At 38.1% G+C, this 25,016-nt stretch overlaps 1 protein-coding gene across 20 annotated transcripts in view; it reads right to left on the bottom strand.

Moving 5' to 3' along the window:
• Positions 1–25,016, bottom strand: part of PSD3 (pleckstrin and Sec7 domain containing 3) — an 812,606-nt gene that overhangs the window by 140,816 nt on the left and 646,774 nt on the right. Inside the window, exon 14 of one of the 20 annotated variants that reach the window (XM_078445471.2) lies at positions 15,514–15,909. The exons of the other annotated variants lie outside the window; for them this stretch is intronic. Within the exon in view, the coding sequence (XP_078301597.2) occupies positions 15,737–15,909 (173 nt within the window). The 3' untranslated portion in view covers positions 15,514–15,736. Of the gene's footprint in view, positions 1–15,513; positions 15,910–25,016 lie in introns of those variants that run through there. 20 annotated transcript variants of the gene reach the window in all.

Below are 25,016 nucleotides of genomic sequence, written 5' to 3'. Positions count from 1 at the left end.
GCATGTAATAAAACATTGCGTTTGGTTTCCTGTTAATCTGTCTCATGTCAACTTAATTCTTAGTTCAGTTTAAAAGAACCCTGAAGGGCAAAGAAAAATTTCTTCCTCCTTACTTCCTCCAGGAGTAACTCAGATACTTTTAGATTACTACTTGAAGCAATGGAATGGAAGCTCTACCTAACAAAAGTTACCTTTGGGAGATGAGTCACACAATATTAAGCTGCTGACAGTATCCCCAGGTTTATAACAGAGTGGTAGAAATAAAATAGTACTATTACTAACTTATATTTCTACATCATTTATATTCAAAACATTTAAGGCAATTTGCACACTTTTTTTAATTTTAATTTTTTTTAATTTATTTTTGAGAGAGAGAGACAGAGCATGAGCAGGGGAGGGTCAAAGAGAGGCAGACACAGAATCTGAAGCAGGGTGCAGGCTCTGAGCTGTCAGCACAGAGCCTGATGAGGGGCTGGAACTCATGAACTGTGAGATTATGACTTGAGCCAAAGTCAGAAGCTTAACACACTGAGCCACCCAGGTGCCCCTGCACACTTTTGAAGTCAGTTAATCCTTACAATCTTTCTCTTTGAGACTGGGAGTTGTTACAAGAACTCAACTACATTTTATTAAAAAAAAATGTGGCAGCCTTAAAGAAACCAGAAGTACAACCTATATCTGATGTTTTACCCAGAAAAATATTTTCTTCTTTTATATGATAGGAATAGGTTCATTTCACTGATAGAGAACAGAAGATGAAACAAAAGAGAACTGGGAGAATGTTCTACATAAGAATGTAGGACTAAGTAAGAGTGTCCCCTAGTGGGCTGATGATCATTCTGGCTATGGTTCTGTGCCTTTAAGAAATCAAGACTTGAGGTGCCAGGGTGGCTCAGTTCATTGAGCACTGGACTCTGGACTTTTGATTTCAGCTCAGGTCACGGTCTCACAGTTCATGGGATTGAGCTCTGCCTCGAGCTCTGTGTTGACAGCACGGAAACTGTTTGGGATTCTCTCTCTCTCTCTCTCTCTCTCTGCTCCTCCCCCCCAACTCTGTCTCAAAATAAATAAACATTAAAAAAAAAAAGAAAGAAACTGAGACCCTTTACCTAAATTGATCTTTCTGGAATGGCAGCAGATACCCTGAACTGGTTGTCAAAAAACTTTGATTTTATGTATACCTTTATATCCACTATTTTTTGGTTTTGGACAAGTTACCTAACATCTCTGGTTATAAATCTATAAAATGAATATGCTACACTATAATATAATTACTTTCTAATGTTGTTAGAATTTTGTTACATAAAGACTAACAGGACACAGATCCTGCTCTTATATTGAGTTTGTATATAGAGGCAGTCACATTAATAATAAAACTTAATACAACATGATAAGCAGTATAAACAAATGCACTAATCTAAGAAAACACAATGGAGTTTCAAGTTGTTAAAGAGAGAAAGAAATCATTAATTCTACTAATGAGTAGGATTTAGAAGTCAGAGAAGATTTTAATTTTTTTTTTAACATTCATTTATTTTTGAGAGACAGAGTACCAGTGGCGGAGGGGCAGAGAGGCGGGGCACTGAATCCAAAGCAGAGCTGTCAGCACAGAGCCCGGCGCGGGTCTTGAACCCAACTGCGAGATCATGACCTGAGCCGAAGTCGATGCTCAACCTACTGATCCACCCAGGACCCAGGCGCCCCAGAGAAGATTTTAAATAAGGATTTAGTTTTCAGGAGGACTTTGAAGGAAAAAAAAAAGGGTTTTCTTTTGATCTTTACTTTGCCTACAATATATCTGGACTAAGACATTGAATTAAAATATGGATCCCAATTATGGAAGTCACATAACATTGCTAATAACCACCATCCTTTAACAGGATGACCTCTGGAAAAAGTCAACATAGTATTTTTTATAGAAGGCACCTGGTTTGAAATTTTGGTTTTATCAAAGTGACCTTGGGCAAGTCATTTAGCCTCTTCATGCCTCACTTCCTTTCTCTGTAAAATAGGAATAGAACAATATCTGCTTCTGAAAATTAATAAACTTTTAGAAGTGTTGCTTCTTTAAGGATACTGTCTGCTAAAGAAAATGCATGCAATTTCCAAGATAAAACACAAAGACCTGCCTTTTTAAATTTCACTCACGTATTCAGAACTTTTTCTTTGTTAAAATCAATACTTTGAGAAGAAAAAAAACCCCTGACATTATTGACAAATTTTTAACAGAGGGTACAGCTTAAACTCTTATTTTAACTTGGGGAAGTGCAACACATTTATTAACATTTGTTTCTATTTGTCTCAGGCCCTGCCTTAATATTGAGATATCAAATATGATTGCAAATAATAAAAAAAAAATAATGGGAGAAAGGACAAAAGACGATGGAGAACTTTTTATTTTAATATTTGCCAAGTTACTTCTATTTTTTTGTTAAGTTCATTTATTTATTTTGAGAGAGAGAGAGAGAGAACATGTGGGAAAGGGGCAGAAAGAGAGGGAAAATCCTAAACAGGCTCTGTGATGTCAGCTCAGAGCCCAGTTAGGCTCAACCTCATGAACTGTAAGATCAGCATCTGAGCTGAAATCAAGAGTTGGATGCTTAACCGATTGAGACACCCAGGCATCCATGATGGAGAACTTTTTACCCAAGTAATAAGCTACAAAAATGTACAAACCTAACATATAAAAAAAATCTTTCTCCACTTAGGTAGAAGATAGTTTCACTGGTAGCTATTGTTGAAGCACAGGAAGAATTTAAATGATTTATGCTGAGTTGAAAAAGAGGGCAGAACATAGGAACATATCACCATAAACTAAGGGTTATAGGAAAAGCATGCAGGCAGCAGGAAACACAAAGATGACTGTGAATATATTTTCAGGAAAAACAGAAAGAGTAGTCATATAACTATTTTCTGCTTCTTCTCTACTTTTAAAGACCTTTCCTTTTTTACAGCTGAAGAGCTCCCTTCTATTTGCTAAATGGGATGCTGCCTGATTAATGAATCACTTAATAAAGTCAATTAGATCTTTAATTTTACTCAACTGAATAACTGTTATTTAAACAGATTTGGTGACAGTGGTTGGAACTGAAGGATACTTCTGGTGGCTTTAGGAACAATGAAAAAAAATGTGTGGTACTCACATACCATTTGAGTTCATTGTCTTTCTTGGTGTTTCCAAGGGCTGTGGGTAAATTCCCTCTTGGTTCTGAGCTCCTTTCTCTTCGCTTTGAGCTCCCAGTCTAATTGGCTTTCCTTTACAGGGCACATTAGTTTGAGCTGGCAGATGGTTCTGCTCAGAGCTAAGCCCTGTAGCCTTTAAGACTGAAATTCCTAGGTTTTTTAGTAGAAAACCCCAGCCCTCAATTCTGTCTCCGGATTCCATGCAGGGAACTGCTGCTGGCATTTAGTCCTCAGTTTCCCATTTGTTTGGAATCCTTCCTGGGATTCCAACATTGGGAACTGTTGGTAGCAGCTGTACTTTTGCATTTTGTTTGCAATCAGTCTGCAGTCACCATTCCATGGGTTTGCTGGTTTAATCCTTTCCCGGGTCCAAGGTTTCATGGAAATTTGTGGTGGTGTGCACAGGACTTTCTCTTGGCCAAGACAGTATAATATCTTTTGGTTACTGCTGATATATTAAGTGCACATTTGTTTGTCTTGTTTGGTGCAGATAAAAACTATTGCTAACAGGCCAAAAGGCCACAAAAATTGGTGGGTATAGGTTGAGCATTTGAGGGTTGTTAAGAGTGTTTATCTCTTAACCCAAAGAGTCCTGTTTAGGAAAAGTTGGTCATGGAAGGGGTTGGATTGACATTATATCACCCACCAACCTCAAGAAAATTTCTGTGAAATAAAGTATACTGTGAGACACCACACAACTCCAACCCTGTGGCATATCCTTCTTTGATATTGATTTGGCTCCAGAGACCCAAAGGCTTAGCTAAAAGAAAAATCATAAATAGGGGGCACCTTGGTGGCTCAGTCCATTAAGCGTCTGGCTCTTGGTTTTGGCTCAGGTCATGATCTCATGGTTCATGGGTTCAAGCCCTGTGACCAGCTCTGTGCTGACAGTGCAGGGCCTACGTGGGATTTTCTCTCTCTTCTCTCTCTGACCCTCCTCTGCTCACATACTCTGTCTCTCTCTCTCAAAATAAATAAACTTTAAAAAATCATAAATAAATAACAATAAAATGGGATTCTTAAAACCCAGACTTAAGTGTACCACCTTCCAGCATATCTGCATATTTTATATCTAGGAACCATGGTCCCAGCAGCTATAAATATCTACAAAAATGGCAATATCTTACTAAGTTTGTTTTGTGTCCTGAAGAACTTAGCTTGATAACTATCAGGCTGGGGTGTCCAAAATAAGGATGGCCAGAAATGTGAGTTGCACTCCATTTGCAACTAGATCTTACCGAACTGGGAGCCGTCAGGGGAATAACAATCTAGAATTACAATTGCCATTATGAGGAGCATTCTAATGAGATAAGGTCTTTTAAGAAGTGAACTTAAGAAGCAAAATCTTCAGAATTCCTAAAATAACTTCACTGAAAGTTTCACTGTAAAAACCTGATAACAGAGGATTTTGCGGAAGATGGCAGTGAAGGAGGATGCTGGGCTCACCACGTCCTGCTGATCGCTCAGATTCCACCCACATCTGCCTAATTTACCCCGAAAACCACCAGAAGACTAGCAGAACGGATTCTCCAGAGCCAAGCGTAGACAAGAGGCCCATGGAAGAGGGTAGGAAGGGCGGAGAGGCAGTGCGTGCTACACGGACTGGCAGGAGGGAGCCAGGGCAGTGGAGGGGCAGCCAGCTCACCTGGCAAGGCAGAGTCCCCGAGTCTGGCTTGCAAAAGCTGAAGGGCTGGAGGGGCTGGACGGACTGTGTTCTGACAGCCAGTGGGACTTAACACCTGGAATGTTATAAGTCAACAGTTCTGCTTAGAGAGTGGGAGGGAGAGTTGTTGAGCCCCAGAGGACAGAGCTCAGCTTGGAGGGGAACAAAGGCGCTGGGAAGCGCCATCTCCCTCGCCCATCTGCCAGCCAAAATCCCAAAGGGAGCCAGTTCCCATCAGGGAACTTGCTTGCACAGAGCAAACACCCAACTCTGTGCTTCTGCGGATCCATCCCTCCAATGGGTCTGCCTCCCTCCCAGTGCTGCAGGGCCCCTTCCGAATTGGACCACCAAAGGCAAAGTGAGCTGAGCCTGCCACTCCAGCCCCTGTGCACCTTGAGGATCCACCCTGGCTAATACGCCAGATCCCATCGAAGAGGCACCAAAAGCCTGGCGGTGTGCAAGTAGCCCAGACAGAGGCCACACCACTCCACAGTGAGTCTTGCCCCTGGGAGAGGGGAAGATAAGGTACACACCTATCTGACTGTGGCCCAGCAGGGGGCTGGGGGCAAACATCAGGTCTGACCGCGGCCCCGCCACCAACGCAAGTTACTCCAGGCAGCACAGAGGAAGAGCCCTGCTGTTCTGCGCCACTCCAGGGACTATCCAAAATGATGAAATGGAGGAATTCTCAAAAGAAACTCCAGGAAGTAGTGACAGCTAACGAACTGATCAAAAACGATTTAAGCAATATAGCAGAAAATGAATTTAAAATAATAGTCATAAAACTAATTGCTGGGCTTGAAAAAAGTACAGAGGACAGCAGAGAATCTATTACTACAGAGATCAAGGGACTAAGAAAGAGTCAGGAGGAGCTAAAAAATGCTATAAATGAGCTGCAAAATAAAATGGAGGTGATCACAGCTCGGATTGAAGAGGCAGAATAGGTGAATTAGAAGATAAAATTATGGAAAAAGAAGAAGCTGAGAAAAAGAGAGATAAAAAAATCCAGGAGTATGAGGGGAGACTTAGAGAACTAAGTGACATAAGTAAGTGAAATAATGTACACATAATTGGGATTCCAGAGGAGGAAGAGAGAGGTGAAGGTGCTGAAGGTGTACTTGAAATCATAGTTGAGAACTTCCATGAAATGGGGAAGGAAAAAGGCATTGAAATCCAAGAGGCACAGAGAACTCCCTTCAGACATAACTTGAATCGATCTTCTTCATGACATATCATAGTGAAATTCGCAAAATACAAGGATAAAGAGAGAATTCTGAAAGCAGCTAGGGATAAACATGCTCTAACATATAAAGGGAGACTCATAAGACTTGTGACGGATCTGTCTACTGAAACTTGGCAGGCCAGAAAGGAATGGCAGGAAATCTTCAATGTGATGAACAGAAAAAATATGCAGCCGAGAATCCTTTATCCAGCAAGTCTGTCATTTAGAATAGAAGGAGAGATAAAGGTCTTCCCAAACAAACAAAAACTGAAGGAATTCATCACCACTAAACCAGCCCTATGAGAGATCCTAAGGGGGATCCTGTGAGACAAAGTACCAGAGACATCACTGCAAGTATGAAACCTAGAGACATCACAATGACTCTAAACCCATATCTTTCAATAATAACACTGAATATAAATGGACTAAATGCTCCAACCAAAACACATAGGGTATCAGAATGGATAAAAAAACAAGACCCATCTATTTGCTGTCTACAAGAGACTCATTTTAGACCTGAGGATACCTTCAGATTGAAAGTGAGGGGCTGGAGAACTAGCTATCATGCTACTGGAAGTCAAAAGAGAGCTGGAGTAGCCATACTTATATGAGACAAACTAGACTTCAAATTAAAGGCTGTAACAAGAAAGAGATGAAGAAGGGCATTATATAATCATTACAGGGTCTATCCATAAGGAAGAGCTAACAATTATAAATGTCTACGTGGCGAATACGGGAGCCCCCAAATATATAAAACAATCACTCACAAACATAAGCAACCTTATTGATAAGAATGTGGTAATTGCAGGGGACTTTAATACCCCACTTACAACATTGGATAGATCATCTAGACACAGGATCAACAAAGAAACAAGGGCCCTGAATGATACACTGGATCGGATGGACTTGATAGATATATTTAGAATTCTGCATCCCAAAGCAACAGAATATACTTTCCTCTCGAGTGGACATGGAACCTTCTCCAGGATAGATCACATACTGGGTCACAAAACAGCCCTCAATAAGTATACAAGAATTGAGATCATACCATGCATACTTTCAGACCACAATGCGATGAAGCTTGAAATCAACCACAGGAATAAGTCTGGAAAACCTCCAACAGCATGGAGTTTAAAGAACACCCTACTAAAGAATGAATGGGTCAACCAGGCAATTAGAGAAGAAATTAAAAAATATATGGAAACAAACTAAAATGAAAATACAACAATCCAAATGCTTTGGGATGCAGCGAAGGCAGTCCTGAGAGGAAAATACATTGTAATCCACGTTAAAAAAATTAAAAAAAAAAAAAAAAAGGGGGGGGGGGCGCCTGGGTGGCTCAGTCAGTTGAGCGGCCGACTTCGGCTCAGGTCATGATCTCACGGTCCGTGAGTTCAAGCCCCGCGTCAGGCTCTGTGCTGACAGCTCGGAGCCTGGAGCCTGTTTCGTATTCTGTGTCTCCCTCTCTCTGACCCTCCCCCGTTCATGCTCTGTCTCTCTCTGTCTCAAAAATAAATAAACGTTAAAAAATAAAAAAAAAATACATTGTAATCCAGGCCTATCTCAAGAAACAAGAAAAATCCCAAATACAAAATCTAACAGCACACCTAAAGGAAATAGAAGCAGAACAGCAAAGACACCCAAAATCCAGCAGAAGAAGAGAAATAATAAAGATCAGAGCAGAAATAAACAATATAGAATCTAAAAAAACTGTAGAGCAGATCAATGAAACCAAGAGTTGGTTTTTTGAAAAAACAAACAAAATTGATAAACCTCTAGCCAGGCTTCTCAAAAAGAAAAGGGAGATGACCCAAATAGATAAGGTCATGAATGAAAATGGAATTATTACAACCAATCCCTCAGAGATACAAACGATTATCAGGGAATACTATGAAAAATTATATGCAAACAAACTGGACAACCTGGAAGAAATGGACAAATTCCTAAACACCCACACACTTCCAAAACTCAAACAGGAAGAAATAGAAAGCTTGAACAGACCTGTAACCAGCGAAGAAATTGAATCAGTTATCAAAAATCTCCCAACAGATAAGAGTCCAGGACCAGATGGCTTCCCAGGGGAATTCTACCAGACATTTAAAGCAGAGATAATACCTATCCTTCTCAAGCTATTCCAAAAAATAGAAAGGGAAGGAAAACTTCCAGACTCATTCTATGAAGCCAGCATTACTTTTATTCCTAAACCAGACAGAGACCCAGTAAAAAAAGAGAACTACAGCCCAGTATCTCTGATGAATATGGATGCAAAAATTCTCAACAAGGTACTAGCAAATCGAATTCAAAAGCATATAAAAAGAATTATTCCCCATGCTCAAGTGGGATTCATTCCTGGGCCGCAGGCCTGGTTCAACATTCGCAAATCAATGTGATACATCACATTAATAAAAGAAAAGATAAGAACCATATCATCCTGTCAATTGATGCAGAAAAAGCATTTGACAAAATTCAGCATCGTTTAATAAAAACCCTCGAGAAAGTCGGTAGAGAAGGAACATACTTAAACATCATAAAAGCCATTTATGAAAAGCCCACAGCTAACATCATCCTCAATGGGGAAAAACTGAGAGCTTTCTCCCTGAGATCAGGAACAAGACAGGGATGTCCACTCTCACTGCTGTTGTTTAACATAGTGTTGGAGGTTCTAGCATCATCAATCAGACAACAAAAGGAAATGAAAGGCATCAAAATAACTTCAAAGACGAAGTTATGCTTTCACTGTTTGCAGATGACATGATATTATACATGGAAAACCCGACAGACTCCACCAGAAGTCTGCTAGAACTGATACATGAATTCAGCAAAGTCGCAGGATACAAAATCAATGTACAGAAATCAGTTGCATTCTTATACACTAACAATGAAGCAACAGAAAGACAAATAAAGAAACTGATCCCATTCACAATTGCACCAAGAAGCATAAAATACCTAGGAATAAACCTGACCAAAGATGCAAAAGATCTGTATGCTGAAAACTATAGAAAGCTTATGAAGGAAATTGAAGAAGATATAAAGAAATGGAAAAACATTCCGTGCTCATGGATTGGAAGAATAAATATTGTTAAAATGTCAATACTACCCAAAGCTATCTACACATTCAATGCAATCCCAATCAAAATTGTACCAGCATTCTTCTTGAAGCTAGAACAAGCAATCCTAAAATTTGTATGGAACCACAAAAGGCCCCGAATAGCCAAAGTAATTTTGAAGAAGAAGACCAAAGCAGGAGGCATCACAATCCCAGACTTTAGCCTCTACTACAAAGCTGTAATCATCAAGACACCATGGTATTGGCACAAAAACGGACACATAGACCAATGGAATAGAATAGAAACCCCAGAACTAGACCCACAAACGTATGGCCAACTCATCTTTGACAAGGCAGGAAAGAGTATCCAGTGGAAAAAAGAGAGTCTCTTTAACAAATGGTGCTGGGAAAACTGGACAGCAACATGCAGAAGGATGAAACTAGACCACTTTCTTACACCATTCACAAAAACAAACTCAAAATGGATAAAGGACCTGAATGTGAGACAGGAAACCATCAAAACCCTAGAGGAGAAAGCAGGAAAAGACCTCTCTGACCTCAGCCGTAGCAATTTCTTACTTGACACATCCCCAAAGGCAAGGGAATTAAAAGCAAAAATAAACTATTCAGACCTCATGAAGATAAAAGCTTCTGCACAGCAAAGGAAACAATCAACAAAACTAAAAGGCAACCAATGGAATGGGAAAAGATATTTGCAAATGACATATCAGACAAAGGGCTAGTATCCAAAATGTATAAAGAGCTCACCAAACTCCACACCCGAAAAGCAAATAACCCAGTGAAGAAATGGGCAGAAAACATGAATAGACACTTCTCTAAAGAAGACATCCGGATGGCCATCAGGCACATGAAAAGATGCTCAACATCACTCCTCATCAGGGAAATACAAATCAAAACCACACTCAGATATCACCTCATGCCAGTCAGAGTGGCTAAAAGGAACAAAACGGGAGACTACAGATGCTGGAGAGGATGTGGAGAAATGGGAACCCTCTTGCATTGTTGGTGGGAATGCAAACTGGTGCAGCTGCTCTGGAAAACAGTGTGGAGGTTCCTCAAAAAATTAAAAATAGACCTACTCTATGACCCAGCAGTAGCACTGCTAGGAATTTATCCAAGGGATACAGGAGTACTGATGCATAGGGGCACTTGTACCCCAATGTTTATAGCAGCACTCTCACCAATAGCTAAATTATGGAAAGAGCCTAAATGTGCATCAACTGATGAATGGATAAAGAAATTGTGGTTTATGGGGCGCCTGGGTGGCTCAGTCGGTTAAGCGGCCGACTTCGGCCCAGGTCATGATCTCGTGGTCTGTGAGTTCGAGCCCCGCGTCGGGCTCTGTGCTGACAGCTCAGAGCCTGGAGCCTGTTTCAGATTCTGTGTCTCCCTCTCTCTGACCCTCCCCCGTTCATACTTTGTCTCTCTCTGTCTCAAAAATAAATAAACGCTAAAAAAAATTAAAAAAAAGAAATTGTGGTTTATATACACAATGGAATACTACATGGCAATGAGAAAGAATGAAATATGGCCTTTTGTAGCAACGTGGATGGAAGTGGAGAGTGTTATGCTAAGTGAAATAAATCATACCTCTGTATTGACAGATTCCATATGTTTTCACTCATGTGGATCCTGAGAAACTTAACAGAAGACCATGGGGGAGGGGAAGAAAAAAAATGGTTAGAGAGGGAGGGAGCCAAAACATAAGAGACTTAAAAACTGAGAACAAACTGAGGGTTTATGGGGGGAGGGAGGGAGGGGTAGGTGGGTGAGGGGTATTGAGGGCACCTGTTGGGATGAGCACTGGGTGTTGTATGGAAACCAATTTGAGAATAAATTTCATAATTAAAAAAAAAAAAAAGAAACCTGATAACAAATTAAAGACAAGGGGTACCTGATATGAAAGACTACAAAGACTGTAAGATTGATATAACCCCCCTGAGTACTCATTCTAGTGACCCTCTGAATAGATTTCCTGTTCTGAAAAGACTACAATACTTTAAACAGAAGCCCACCACGTTAATGGCCTTATAGATATCCCCATATCTACCTTCATAGGAAGGCCCCCATATGTGCCTCTCCCAGAGTCAACTCTGAAGGCTTTCCTGGTAAATTGCTACATATTTCCCTTAAGCAGCCAGGGGAAAACTAAAATGAAAAGAAACTCCTTAGCTTGTAAGTCTTCAAAACCAGACATGCAGCTCTAGAGGCAATTCAAAATTCACCTATCCCTTCCACAGATCTCCAAAATTCCCCAGTTTATCTGAAAGACTTTTAAATTATTAGTCTTAGGAAAACAAAGTTCTTCTTGGAGGAACTTACATTCTTTCCTTGTACCTTTGAGATGAAAATATTAAAAGTACAAACCTCAGGGAGGTAATTCTTACTAGAAGTAGAATGAAAAAAGGAAAGGTCATTTTAAATTCAGACAAATGAAAAACCATGTGTCTTTTCCACAAATAGTAGCAGAAAAAACAAGCCATCTAAGCAGGTAACCTTAACTTATTCCATCTGCTCGGAAAACAGTTGGGATCCAACTGTTCTTTTATAGACTAGTGAATGTTGCATTACCGTAATACCAGTACCATGGCTAAAAAATTTTAAAACAATAAGATCTCTGTTTACATGTTTATGTGTGTCTAGTGTAGATGTGTGGCATTTTCTACCTTCTGATGTTATTGTTGATATTTGTAAAGAGCTCTATTTAATTGACTTAAAAATAAGCACCTATAATTTTAAATCTCAGAAATATAACAGAAATGAACACAAATGCTTTTTAGGTTCATGTGATCTAGTAAGATATGTGGTAATAAAGCTAGTTTAATTTTGCTAGTTTGTTAGAGTTACAAACATTGAATATAATGCACACATAACTTTTTACTCTTCCTGGGTTTTTTAGTCAAATAATTAATGTTATCTCTCTTGCAAAATTTGTCAGCAAAAGATAACAGAATAATGGCTGACTTTGTCTAATGCCTCTTGAAGGCTTCACGGGTAATTTCCAAATAATTATTGAGAATAAGAAAATTAAATAGAAATACGTATGATAAAAAGTTTTGAAGTGAACTTTTATGCCAGAATTATGTTTTATAGAATACATAATTAAAAACAGTTTCCTAAATCTTTGTTAACTTGACATTTAAAAATTTTTCTAGGTGAAATTAAATAATGGAGATTTATTAAATATCTACATCATTTCCAGGTAAGATAAAGTTATGACACTTAATCACTAAACATAGGCATATGCACTTTTTGTTCCCTTTTATGTAGGAACTATAAAGATATTTGCGTCTGTTAGTAAATATGTTTTATGTCATGCTAAGAAATTTCCTAAGGAAAAAAACATGTTTCTAGAAATCCTAAAAAGTATTTTTAAATCTGCCAAATTCACAGAATGCTAATGTAAAAGTTCACAATTGTTTACTCCTTAGTTAAGGTTCCTAAGGGTTAAGAATTCAAATTAATGTATGTGATTAATGCTTGTAGAACATTTCTGTATGGAAAAAAAAAGTAGGATAGATGCTTTTCTTCTGATTTGTTATCATTAAGAACAAAGACTGCCTTTAAATCTCCCTGGTAGGGACTATACCAGGTCCTTCTCACTACACTACCCAGAAGAGAGCCACATTTCAGGGATTTAATTCTTGGATATGCATCTCACAACTATAGAAGGCTTCATCTGACATTTTGTCCTATACAGATGCTGGGAACCTCCAAATCAAATTGATGAGGAAGTGAAGTGGCTGACACTGAGGTAGATTGCTTCCTCTGAAGATGCTGGATTGAAACTTCATACTTTAACTCAACATGTAACCCCTTCTTTCCTTTCTGTCCTTTACTCTGGCACTGGCCTGGAAAGATAATGCCACCATCTTGTGTCTCCCAGGCCATTGTTAATGGGAAAAAGTGCCTTTCAGATTGTTGGATCTGCCATCAAAAACTCCTACCTGTCTGTTAACAGAGCCAGCTTAGTGGAAATGGTTTATACCTTGACAGAGTTTATCTTGGCCTGTGAATGCCTAGATAGCTGGTGCATAACCAAGCAATTCCTCTTAGGTTTTTAACTGTGCCCTTATAACTGTTACATCTCCTTGTTTGACTCCTCTGGATTTACATCATCAAGTTGGAACTACAGGAAGTATTCATGACTCAGGATTTGCTTCCTTTGGTAGGGCCACACTACTTTGGTTAGGAGTAAATACAAATAAGAATATGATCAGAAGTCTCTCCTTAACTCTTAAAGGTTTAACAGAATCTGTTGCTAAGACAACAGCTGCCCAACAAAGATCCTTAGACTCTGTTCAAAGTGGCTCTTGATAATAGGATAGTCCCTAATTATCTTTTAACTGAGCAAGATGTCTGTGCTGTTACCAACATCTGTCTGCTACATCTGAATTAACACTTAGGGGGAAGCTGAAACTTTCAAGTATGCAAGATCACTGGGAAATCCATTTGGCTTAAAGGGTGACTCCTTCAGCAGGGTCTTTCTTTGACTTATTTGATTTTGATTAGTTTGGGTCTTGGGGACAGGGCTCTGAAATGTGCTACAAACACTGGGAATTATTCTGCTTATAGTCATCATAGTAATCTTGGTGGGTTGTATTCTCTCAAAAATTTAAATGCATGTTTTCAGCCACTAACCACCAAGGAAATTATTTAAGACTCGAATGTCAAAAAAAGACATGGAGAAAATGAGCAACTTAAAGAATGTGAACTTCAAGTTGTAACCTGTATATCATAGGGACTAAGCAAAAACATCACAACCTGTGACCACCACACAAAGGATCAACAAAAGCTGTGAGATCTAGAGTGGTAGCTGATAGTAGCACTAATGCCTTAAATTTTGATCACATCTCTCAGTTAAGCTGAGGATCTGATCAAAAGAAAACCAGAGGCCTACAATGTTATCACTTATGTTAAGGCCCTGAGTCATAATATCAAGACTCAATGCCTGACCAAATTGCAATTTCAACTCCTCCCTCACTTCTGCCAGGAATGTAACTTTTAACCAGTCACGGAATTTCTTGATCAGCACTAGAAAATTCACTGATATGCCCCTTCGGTTCTCCTCAGAAGGGTGACCAGGCCTAAAGCAATATATTCTTTGTTAATAATTTCCTTTTCTCTGCTCTGCTTTTAAAAACATTTCATCTTCTATAGCTCAATGAAGTTTCTTTTTCTTTGTTGTATGGGATACTGCCCAATTGTTTACAAAGCCAATTAGATCTTCAATTTATTCAGTTTAAGTTTTGTTGTTTAACAACTCTCTCCTCGCTCTGACTTTAGTTTTCTCTAGATCACTTAACACCTGTCTGAAATATGGTATATTTATTACTGAGCTCCTTCTACACTATAATGGAACCTTTGAGTATGTACTTTGTTTGATTTGTTGCTGTGTCCAGAGAGCAGATTAATACTTGGAAGAAAAATTGAAAAAAAATCAAATGTCCTGAACAGACATGCAAATGACATGACTGAATAAATATTAGAGGGAATTTTTTAAAAATTTATTTTCTCTATCATTTACATGAAACCACCTTACAAAACTCAGGTTGCTTAAAGAGAAAAGAGAAGACAGGGTAAAATTTAGATTCTGATTATGTCAGCAAGATGATGTTAAGTATGAAAATAAGAATTAGCAAAGACCCAGGCTCCTAAGGAACAAATATAGCTTGACAAAGTACTATGGGTTTACAGAATGAATATCTGTGGTAAAGGACTTCAAAATTCTAGAAAAGAAATACCATCTCAGAATTCTTTTTATAAGAGGCACCTGAGTGGCTCAGTCAGTTATGCATCTGACTCTTGATTTCTGCTCAGGTCACGCTCAGTTTGTGAATTTGAGCTTGCATCAGGCTTTGTGCTGACAGCGAGGGGCCTGTTTGGGACTCTCTCTTCCTCTCTCTCAGCTTCTCTCTCTCAAAATAAATAAATACTTAAAAAAAAAATTTTTAGGGGCACCTGGTGGCTTAGTCAGTTAAGCATCTGACTTCACTCAGGTCATGACCTCATAGTTTGTGTGCCTGAGTGCCACATTAGGCTCGCTGTTGTCAGAGTGGAGCCCACTTTGGATCCTCTGTCCCCCTCTGCCTGCCCCTTCCCCACTCACTCACACTCTCTCAAAAATAAATACACATTAAGAAAAATTCTTTTTTAAAATTGAGGTATAATTGACATATGACATTATGTTAATTTCAGTTATAGAAAATAATTATTTGGTATTTATATATACAGTGAAGTGATCACCACAATAAGTCTAGGTAATATCTGTCAAAATACATGGTGGCAATTTTTTTAATGTTATTTTTGAGAGAAGGAAAGATTGAGGTCATGTACACACAACGGGGGGGGGGTGGGGGGGAGGAGGAGGAGGGGGGGGAGAGAGAGAGAGAGAGAGAGAGAGAGAGAGAGAGAGAGACGGAGAAAGCATCCCAAGCAGATGGCGCAGAGCCTGACTATGGGCCCAAACTCATGAACCAGGACGTCATGACTAGAGTCAGATGCTCAACTGACTGAGCCACCCTGGCACCCCAGCAATTTTTTTTCTTATGATGGCATATGTTTAAAGGCAACATGCAAATATGATATATAGTATTATTAGCTACAACCAACAGAATCTTAATTCTTTTTTTTTGTTTTTTAAGTTTATGTATTTATTTTGAAAGAGAGTGTGAGCGGAAAAGGGGCGCAGAGAGAGGGAGCAAGAATCCCAAGCAGGCTCCTTGCTGTCAGTGCTGACACTGGGCTCGATCCCAGGAACCGTGAGATCATGACCTGCACCAAAATCAAGAATAAGACACTTAACCCACTAAGTCACCCAGGCACCCCCACATGATTCTAATTCTTATAAACCGAGGATTCAGGAGAACTTGGTGTTTTAATAACAATCTTAAAAAGTTGGACATAGCAAAATGCTACTGAAGTTCAAGAACTTCATTATATGTGAAACATATGAACACTGAACTCCAAGAAAATCAAGCATAGTAATGTTTTTCATAATTTGTTTAGCAATTTAGAGCTCATTATAAAACTTATAGCAAGTTAAGTGCTAAAATAAAATGTAAGGTTAAATCATTAGTGTGAGTAGTGCAGGTAACTGCTGAATCAGGCAAGTAGGCTTATCAAGTGACACCAAATCAGGTTTCTTCAACTTTGTAAGAACCTTATGACTGAGAAAGGTCAGACTCAAAGACCCTGCTGAACATGTATTTCTACAAATAGCAATTCAAATAAGCTATTGTAATTGTAAAACAGCCTAAGGCTCCTGGCATCTTTAGAATGCCCCTGGGCAAAAACTACTGCAGGTCAATAAAAATAATGGCAAGGATGAGCAGCCTCCAGATAGAAATCTGTGGTCCAGGGAATGTAATAAAGTCTGTCTACTTTTCCCTAAACTTAGAAGCTTGAGGAGAGACTTTCAGCTCCTTCTGAAACAGGACTCTTGATCCTCACATTACAAGGCCACTCACAGAGAGGTATCATGGAATGCATCTGAATTGATGCCACCGTGTGCTTAACTCTTGGCTTTTCCAATTCAGGTCAAACTTCTTCCATTTATTTAGACTTCTGGTGTTCTAAAGTGCTTCCACTTTGTAAAAAGGCAAACAGAAATGCATTCCCAAGAGCATGGCAACAAGCAGCCTTTATATGAATTACTTAGTGCTGCTAAAACAACACAAAACCACCTTTTGTCATCCCCTAGCCTCAATTTATTTACAGTAAGAACAGTACCACAGAAAACATTAAGTGAATTTTTAAAAGAGAGGGACAATACAGATCCATCTTACCATAACTAATTATTATTTTTTTTGTTAATCATACTATGGAAAACTTTATGCCTTTTCACTTTTGCCATTATTTTGCAAATGTTTTTCTCTGTTTTTAGTTATAATTAATTATACTTCATTATAACTTTAAAACATACCATTGTATTAATGTCACATTTTAAATAACAAGTGCTGTAACATAAAATATTGATTTTCCCTGTACACGTAAGTCATGCTTGTCCAATGTCAATAGCTTGTCCAATGTCAATAAAAAGGAAAAAATAACGGAAAAAAAGCACATAAAAAAAGCTACAAAATCACCAATCTAACTAGGGACTACCATTATTGACATTTTGGTATATTATCTTCTAATAATTTTACTATGCACACATATGTCACACAACAAGGATATTACACTTGTTTCTTTTAAACACTTCTACTAAGAATATATCATATTAAAATGACATTAAAGAAAGACATTTTACTATTCTATTTTACTCTTTCATATAAATCTAACAATAAAGTTTTCATTGGCCATGGAGTTTCCAAGATGATGATGATGATGATATTCTGTAGCAAAAACAAAAACTAGGTTCTTTCTATGTGCTAAGCACCTTAAAAGGCATTAGCTTCATTGGATCCTTGTCACCTTAAGGCTTTGCATTACCTATTTCCTTGCCAGAATACTTGTATCTATGATCTTTGTGTGCAGAGATTTGATGGATTTCCTTATATAATTCAGCTCTCAGCTGAATGACACCTATTTAGGTATATCCACTCCTTCTCCTTATTCCCATCAATAGTGAATGTTCTGGCACATAGCTAATGCTCAAAAGCATTTTTTTAAATGAATCAATGAGGGAGAAGAAATAAAAATGGCAGAGTAGGAAGATTCTGAGCTCAGCTCCTCACACGGACACACTAAAACTATAAATATATAAGAATAACTTTCTCTGAGAATGACCAAACAATAGGAGAACTGCTCTTTCACAACTAAAGATATAAAGAAAAAGCCATACTAAGACAAGTCAAAGGGGCAGGCAGAGATGTAGTCTCGTAAGGACCAACATCTCCAGTGTGGTGACCCACAAGCAGGAAACTATCAAAAATGAGAAGATCCTTCCTGAGGAGTGAGGAGTTCAGGCATCACCCTAGCCCTGGGAAACTGTACCAGAGAGACAAGGCATAATATCTGGATTTGAAAATCCGAGGGTCTTAACTGGGGGAGAACTGGAGGGATACAGAAAACTGAGACTCCATTCTTAAAGGGCTTGTACACAAGCTCACTTTCTCTGAGACCCAGAACAGAGGCAGCAGATTGAAAAGCATATAGGCCATATATGAAGGAGACTTAACTAATTTTAGGGTTCGTGCAGAAATGAAGGGATCTGTAGGAACTTTCTCTGGAAATGGAAGTGATAGTGGGTTCCATCTTTTGTTACTCTCCTTCTACCTCACTGACCTGGCAAAGGTGAGCACCGTTTCCATCTACCTTGCTGCCACAGCTTGCCCTGACTGGACATTCCTATGCAGACCTGCCCCACCCAACCTGCTCACCCAATACTGCCCAACCAATAGGCATCCTTGGCTGGAGAGCAACTCCCACAAACACAAGGGGCTCTGTCCCACAACACCTAGCAAACGGCCTTAGTCAGGACTTGTGTCCCTCATTCAAAGTGGCTCCCACCCTACAATATCTGAAAGGTGGTCTTGGGACCAGTATGGACAGCTGCTGGGCCTGGTAGCCAGAAAAACCAGGGGCTACCCTGCTTAGAGTTGTTACCAAGACAGTCACTGTCCAAACACAACAGAAGGGCACATATGCAACAATATAGGAAACAGCCCTGTAATACCTAGTTCTGGTGACCAGAAGGGATAGTGCCAAAGGTCACCACAGGACCCCTACTACATAGTACAATACCTTCCAGACCAGAAGACATATCTCACCTATCTAATACATAAAAACAAAATGAGGAGGCAGAGAAATATGTTCCAAACAACAGGAAAAGGAAAAACCCTAAAAAAAGAACTAAACAAACTGGAGATAAGCAATCTATCTGACAAAGAGTTCAGGGTAATGGCTATAAAAATGCTAACTGAATTTGGGAAAAGAATGGATGAACAATGAGAAATTTTAAAAAGTGATAAAAATATAAACAGAATGATTCAGAACTAAAGAATATAGCTTAAGTAAAAAACACACTACAGGGAATCAGTTTAAGGTACTACAGGGACAACATCTAGCATACTAATATTCACATTATACAGGTCCCAGAAGGGAGGAAAGAGGAAAAAAAGGAACAGAAAACTTATTTCAGGAAATAATAGCTGAAAACTTCCCCAACCAGGGGAAGGACAGATAATAGATCCAGGAAGAATAGAGAGCCCAACCAAAAAGAACCCAAAAAGCTTCACATCAAGATAGATTATAATTCAAATGTCACAAATTAAAGAGAATTTTTAAAGTGGCAAGATAAAACGAGCTAGTTATATACAAGGGAACACTGATAAGACTATCATCTTTGAATGATAGAAACTTTGCAGGCCAAAAGGGAGTGGCACCATATATTCAAAGTAATAATCTAATCTTACACCTAAAGGAACTTAGAAAAAGAAGACTAACCAAAGCTCAAAGTAGTAGAAGGAAGGAAATAATAAAAGATCAATAAAACTAAGAACTGTTTCTTTGAAAATATAAAAAATATTGACATTCAGCCAGCTCATCAAGTACAAAAAAGAGATGACTCAAGTAAATAAAATCAGAAATATAAGAGAACACCATACCATTATAACGTACATCACACAAATACAAAGGATTGTCAAGAGACCACTACAAAACTTATACACAATAAATTGGAAAACCTAGAAGAGATTGATAAATTTCCAATTTACATACAATTTTCCAAGACTGAATCAGGAAGAAATAGAAAATCTGAATAAGACTGATTACTAGTAGTGAAATTGAATCAGTCATCAACAAACTCCCAACAAACAAAAATTCCGGAACTAGATGGCTTCTCAAGTGAATGGTACCAAATATTTTAAAAAAGAGTTAATACCTGTTCTCAAACTATTCCAAGATACTGAAGAGAAAGAAATGCTTCCAAATTCATTCCATGAGGCCAGCATTACCCAGATATCAAAACTAATGACACTACAAAAAAAGAAACTTACAAAAAAAGAAACTTCATCTTTGATGAACAACTATGTAAAAATCTTTATTAGCAAACCAAATTCATCAATATTATGAAAGGATCATACACAATAATTACATGGAATTTATTCCTGGGATGCAAGGATGGATGGTTCAATACCCACAAATGAGTCAACACAATTCATCACATTAACATCCTAAATGATAAAACCCATGTGATCATTTCAAAAGATGTAGAAAAGGCTTTGATAAAATTCAAGCATCCATTTATGGAAAAAAGTCTCAATAAATTGGGTAACCTGAGGGAACATGAGAAAACAACAACTGAAAGCTTTTCCTATAAGATCAGGAACAAAACAAGGATGCCCACTCCTGCCACATTATTCAACACAGTGTTAGAAATCCCAGCCACACAATGAGAAAGAATGAAATCATGCCATTTGCAGTAACGTGGATGGAAGTGGAAGGTATTGTGCTGAGTGAAACAAGTCAGTCAGAGAAGGACAGATATCCTATGTTTTCACTCATATGTAGATCTTGAGAAACTGAACAGAAGAGCATAGGGGAAGGGAAGGGGGAAAAAGTTACAGAGAGGGAGGGAGGCAAACCATAAGAGACTCTTAAATACAGAGAACAAACTATGGGTGAATAGGGGAGTGGGGGAGAGGGAAAATGGGTGATGGGCACTGAGGTGGGCACTTGTTGGGATGAGCACTGGGTGTTGGATGTAAGCCAATGTTACAAATTATATTCATAAAAAAATTTAAAAAAGTATATAAAGAAGAAAAAGATAATAAAAAATAAATAAAATAAAAGAAGAAGGAAAAAAAAGAAATCCCAGGCACAACAAGCAGATAAGGAAAAGAAATAAAAGCATCCAAACAGGTAAGAAGGAAATAAAACTATCACTATTCGTAGATGACATGTTACTATATATAGAAAACCCTAGATACTACATAAAAAAAGCTATCAGAATTAATTCAATAAAATTTTAGGATAAAAAATTTAAAGTACACAGAAACCAGCTGTGTTTCTACATACTAAGAACAACTAGTAAAAACGTAAAATTAAAAAAAAAAAAACAATCCCATTTACAATTGCATCAAAAAGAATAAAATACCTAGGAATAAATTTAACCAAGAAGGGGAAAGACTTGTACTCTGAAAACTATAAGACACTGGTGAAAGAAAATGAAGATGACATATATAAATGGAAAGATATATTGTGCTCATTAATTGGAAGAATATTGTTAAGATGTCCAAAGCACCCAAAGAATTCTATATATTTAATGCAATACCCATCAAAATACCAATGGCATATTTCACAGGACTAGACATGTATAGAAACACAAAAGACCCTAAATAGCCACCGTAATCTTGAGAAAAGGGAACAATTCTGTAGGTATCACTGTCCTTGGTTCAAACTATACTACGAAGTTATAGTAATCAAAACAGTATAGTACTGGCACATAACCACATAGGTCAATGGAACAAAATAGAGATTCCAGAATTAACTCATGCTTATATGGTCAATTAATATATGACAAGGGAGACAAGAATATACAATGGAAAAAAGGCAGCCTTTTCAATAATTGGTGCTGGGAAACTAGACAACTACACACAAAAGAATAAAACTGGACCACTTTCTTAAACTACACAGAAAATGTGGGACCCAAGGAATTTAACAAAAATCCCCTACCCCTGGACAAGCAGAGCAAGACTAACTCCATCTTGTGCTACACCTACCATCTCATGTATAACCCCCACATGACCTACTTATTGCTTAAGACACTCCCCCACCCTAGTCAAGCCACTGAGCACACCCTTACTGGAAACCGGTTCATATAGGAATGCGGAACCCCTAACCGCCAAAGAATGTAAACCCTGCCTTTTGCCCACCAAACTTGCATGCCGATTCTTAAACCCTGCCTTTTGCCCACCAAACTTGCGTGCCAATTCTGACCAGAGTGATAGGCTAGTTCAAACAGTTACTATAGGGTAAATTGTAATTCAATTGGCCACCTGCATGTGGACTGACATGACTATGCAACTTTCTGTGTGTGTTACAATCTCATTGGCCACTGGCCCCTATAAAACTGCTATGCCTCTTAACCTAGGAGTCCAAGTCCCTGCTCCGCTGTGTCGGGTATACTTGGGCCCAAGCTCGAGCTTGCAAATAAACCCTCGTGCATTTGCATCGGTATCAGCTCCTTGGTGGTCTCTCAGATTTGAAATCGGGGATTACAAAAAAAAAAACAAACTCAAAAAGGATTAAAGACCTAAATGCAAGACCTGGAACCATAAAACCGCTGAAGGAAAATAAAAGCAATAAACTCTTGGACATTCATCTTACTGGTATTTTTTTGGAGTTGTCTCCTCAGGCAAGGGCAACAAGAGCAAAAATAAACAATATGACTACATGAAACTAAAAAGATTTTTAACAGTGAAGGAAATCATCAACAAAATAATAAGGCAGCCTACTGAATAGGAGAGGATATTTGCAAATGGTATATGTGATAAGGAATTATTATCCAAAATATATAAAGAACTCATACAACACAATAGCAAAAAAACAATGTGATTTAAACACTGGCAGAGGATCTGGATAGATATTTTTCTAAAGAAGACACACAGATGGCTAACAAATACATGAAAAGATACTCAACATCATTACTCATCAGGAAAACACAAATAAAAACCATAACGTAATAATGCCTAACACTTGTCAGAATAGCTATTATTAAAAAGACAAGAAATAACAAATGTTGGTGAGAATGTAGGGAAAGGAAACCCTCATGAACTATTGGTGGAAATTTAATTTATTGTAGCCACTAGAGAATACAGTATGGGAGGTTCCTCAAAAAAAAATAAAAATAGAACTATCATACAATCCAGCAATGCCAACTCTGGTTATTTACCCAAAGAAAATAAAAATAATAATTTGAAAAGATACATGTGCCACTATGTTCACTGTAGCATAATTTACAATGAATAAGATATAGAAGGAACTTAAATGTCCATCAATAGATGAATGGATAAAGAAGATGTGTTTGTGTGTGTGTGTGTGTGTGTGTGTGTGTGTGTGTGTGTGTGTTTATGTGTGTGCAAAGGAATATTATTCAGCCATAAAAAAGAATGGAATCTTGGCATTTGTGACAACATGGTAAACCTAAGGGTAAATGCTAAGTGAAATAAGACAAAGACAAAATCTGCATGATTTCACCTATATGTAGAATCTAAAAAACAGATGAACAATCAAAACAAAATAGAAACAGAATAAATTGGTAATGCTGGGGTGGGGGGGATGGGCAAAATAGGGGAAGGGGATTAAGAGGTACAAACTTCCGGTTTTAAAGTAAGTCATAGGGATGTAAAGTATAGCATAGGGAATGCATAGTTAAGAATGTTGTAATCACTTTGTGTGGTGAGAGATGGTAGGTAGACTTATGATGATTATTTCATAATGCATATAAATGATGAATCACTAGGTTGTACACCTATAAGTAATACAGTATGTCAACTGCACTACAATAAAACAAAATAAATGAATAAATGGCCTATCTACTTTCAAAGCTCAAATTAAGTCTGTAGTATCCAGTGATAACATCTTTGCACACATATTTCTGCCACTGTAATTATTTCCTTTAAAAAAACAGCAGTGTATCGGGGCGCCTGGGTGGCTTGGTTGGTTAAGCGTCTGACTTCAGCTCAGGTCACGATCTTGCAGTCCGTGAGTTCGAGCCCCGCATCGGGCTCTGTGCGACAGTTCAGAGCCTGGAGCCTGTTTCAGATTCTGTGTCTCCCTCTCTCTGTGACCCTCCCCCGTTCATGCTCTGTCTCTCTCTGTCTCAAAAATAAATAAACATTAAAAAAAAAAATTAAAAAAAAAAAAACAAAAAAAAAAACAGTGTATTTTTCATTTCAAGTTTTTATCAAATTACTGAAGAATTTCATATACTGCATTAAATAACCATAACGGAGATATCAACGTTATTCTCTTTTCACAAATGTTAACTATATAAAAAATCTTTAGAGTCAATAATTCCAATAGAATAATTTCTAAAAATCAGATGCAATGAAAACAGTACATTCCTCTTTCAGAAAGTAATATGTCAGAAATTATGAACACAGATTTTTTTTTGGTGCTAAAAGACTGCAGTTTCTATTCCATGTGCCCTTGTCAAGGGTTTCTGAGAATGGTGGGTAGCTTCTTTCAACCAACTTTAGTCCACTTCAGGAAAAGGTGGATTTTAAATTAAAGGCTTTAGTCATCAAAATGGAACTTAAAAACTTAAAATGTATTCTTTTAGTCTAAATGTAGAGTTATGAAGAAGCATTCCCCATCAAAAACAGATTAAATGTCACCAACACTAGAATGTCATATGGGGAACTAATACTGAGAACTCAGAGGGCTGCCCTCCAGGCACTGCTCCTTGTTTGACCTGTATCAACAGCTCAAAGGCTTCATTATGCACCCAGCTCCCACAGTGCAGCAAAATGGAAAAGGGGAGGAGACCTTAGCATATTTTTAAAATAATTGCTTTGCTTTGCCTCCACTTAAAGAGTCTTTATGTAACAGGAGGAAACAACTGTCTTCTGGAAATAAGAAAACCATTTCAATTTTATTATCTTTTAATTATAGTGTCACTGTTCCAATGTTACACAATAGGAAAGAATTCTGCCTGTACTGCCATTATAAATTCTATTTTCAGAATGTGTGACTCAGAATAACATCTACTCTCTCAAACTGGATATGTGGGACTAAATTTCCAAAACTTTTACTGACAGGGTTTACTGTGTAAACCCTTGTAAAGTGAGTAAACTTCCCTAACCTTCTCAAGATACTACCAAACACTCCTTAAACAAAAAGTAGTTAAATGAGATTAAAAATATGAACTGAATGTGGTTCTCACTTTCTTACAAAGTAATCCACATTTCAATATTTCAAATTAGAAACAAATC

This window comes from Panthera onca, chromosome B1, assembly GCF_046562875.1.
Source record: "Panthera onca isolate mPanOnc1 chromosome B1, mPanOnc1 haplotype 2, whole genome shotgun sequence".
Taxonomy (NCBI): Eukaryota; Metazoa; Chordata; class Mammalia; order Carnivora; family Felidae; genus Panthera; species Panthera onca.
Note: the sequence above shows the minus strand (reverse complement) of the source record. Positions and strands in the feature narration are given on the sequence as shown.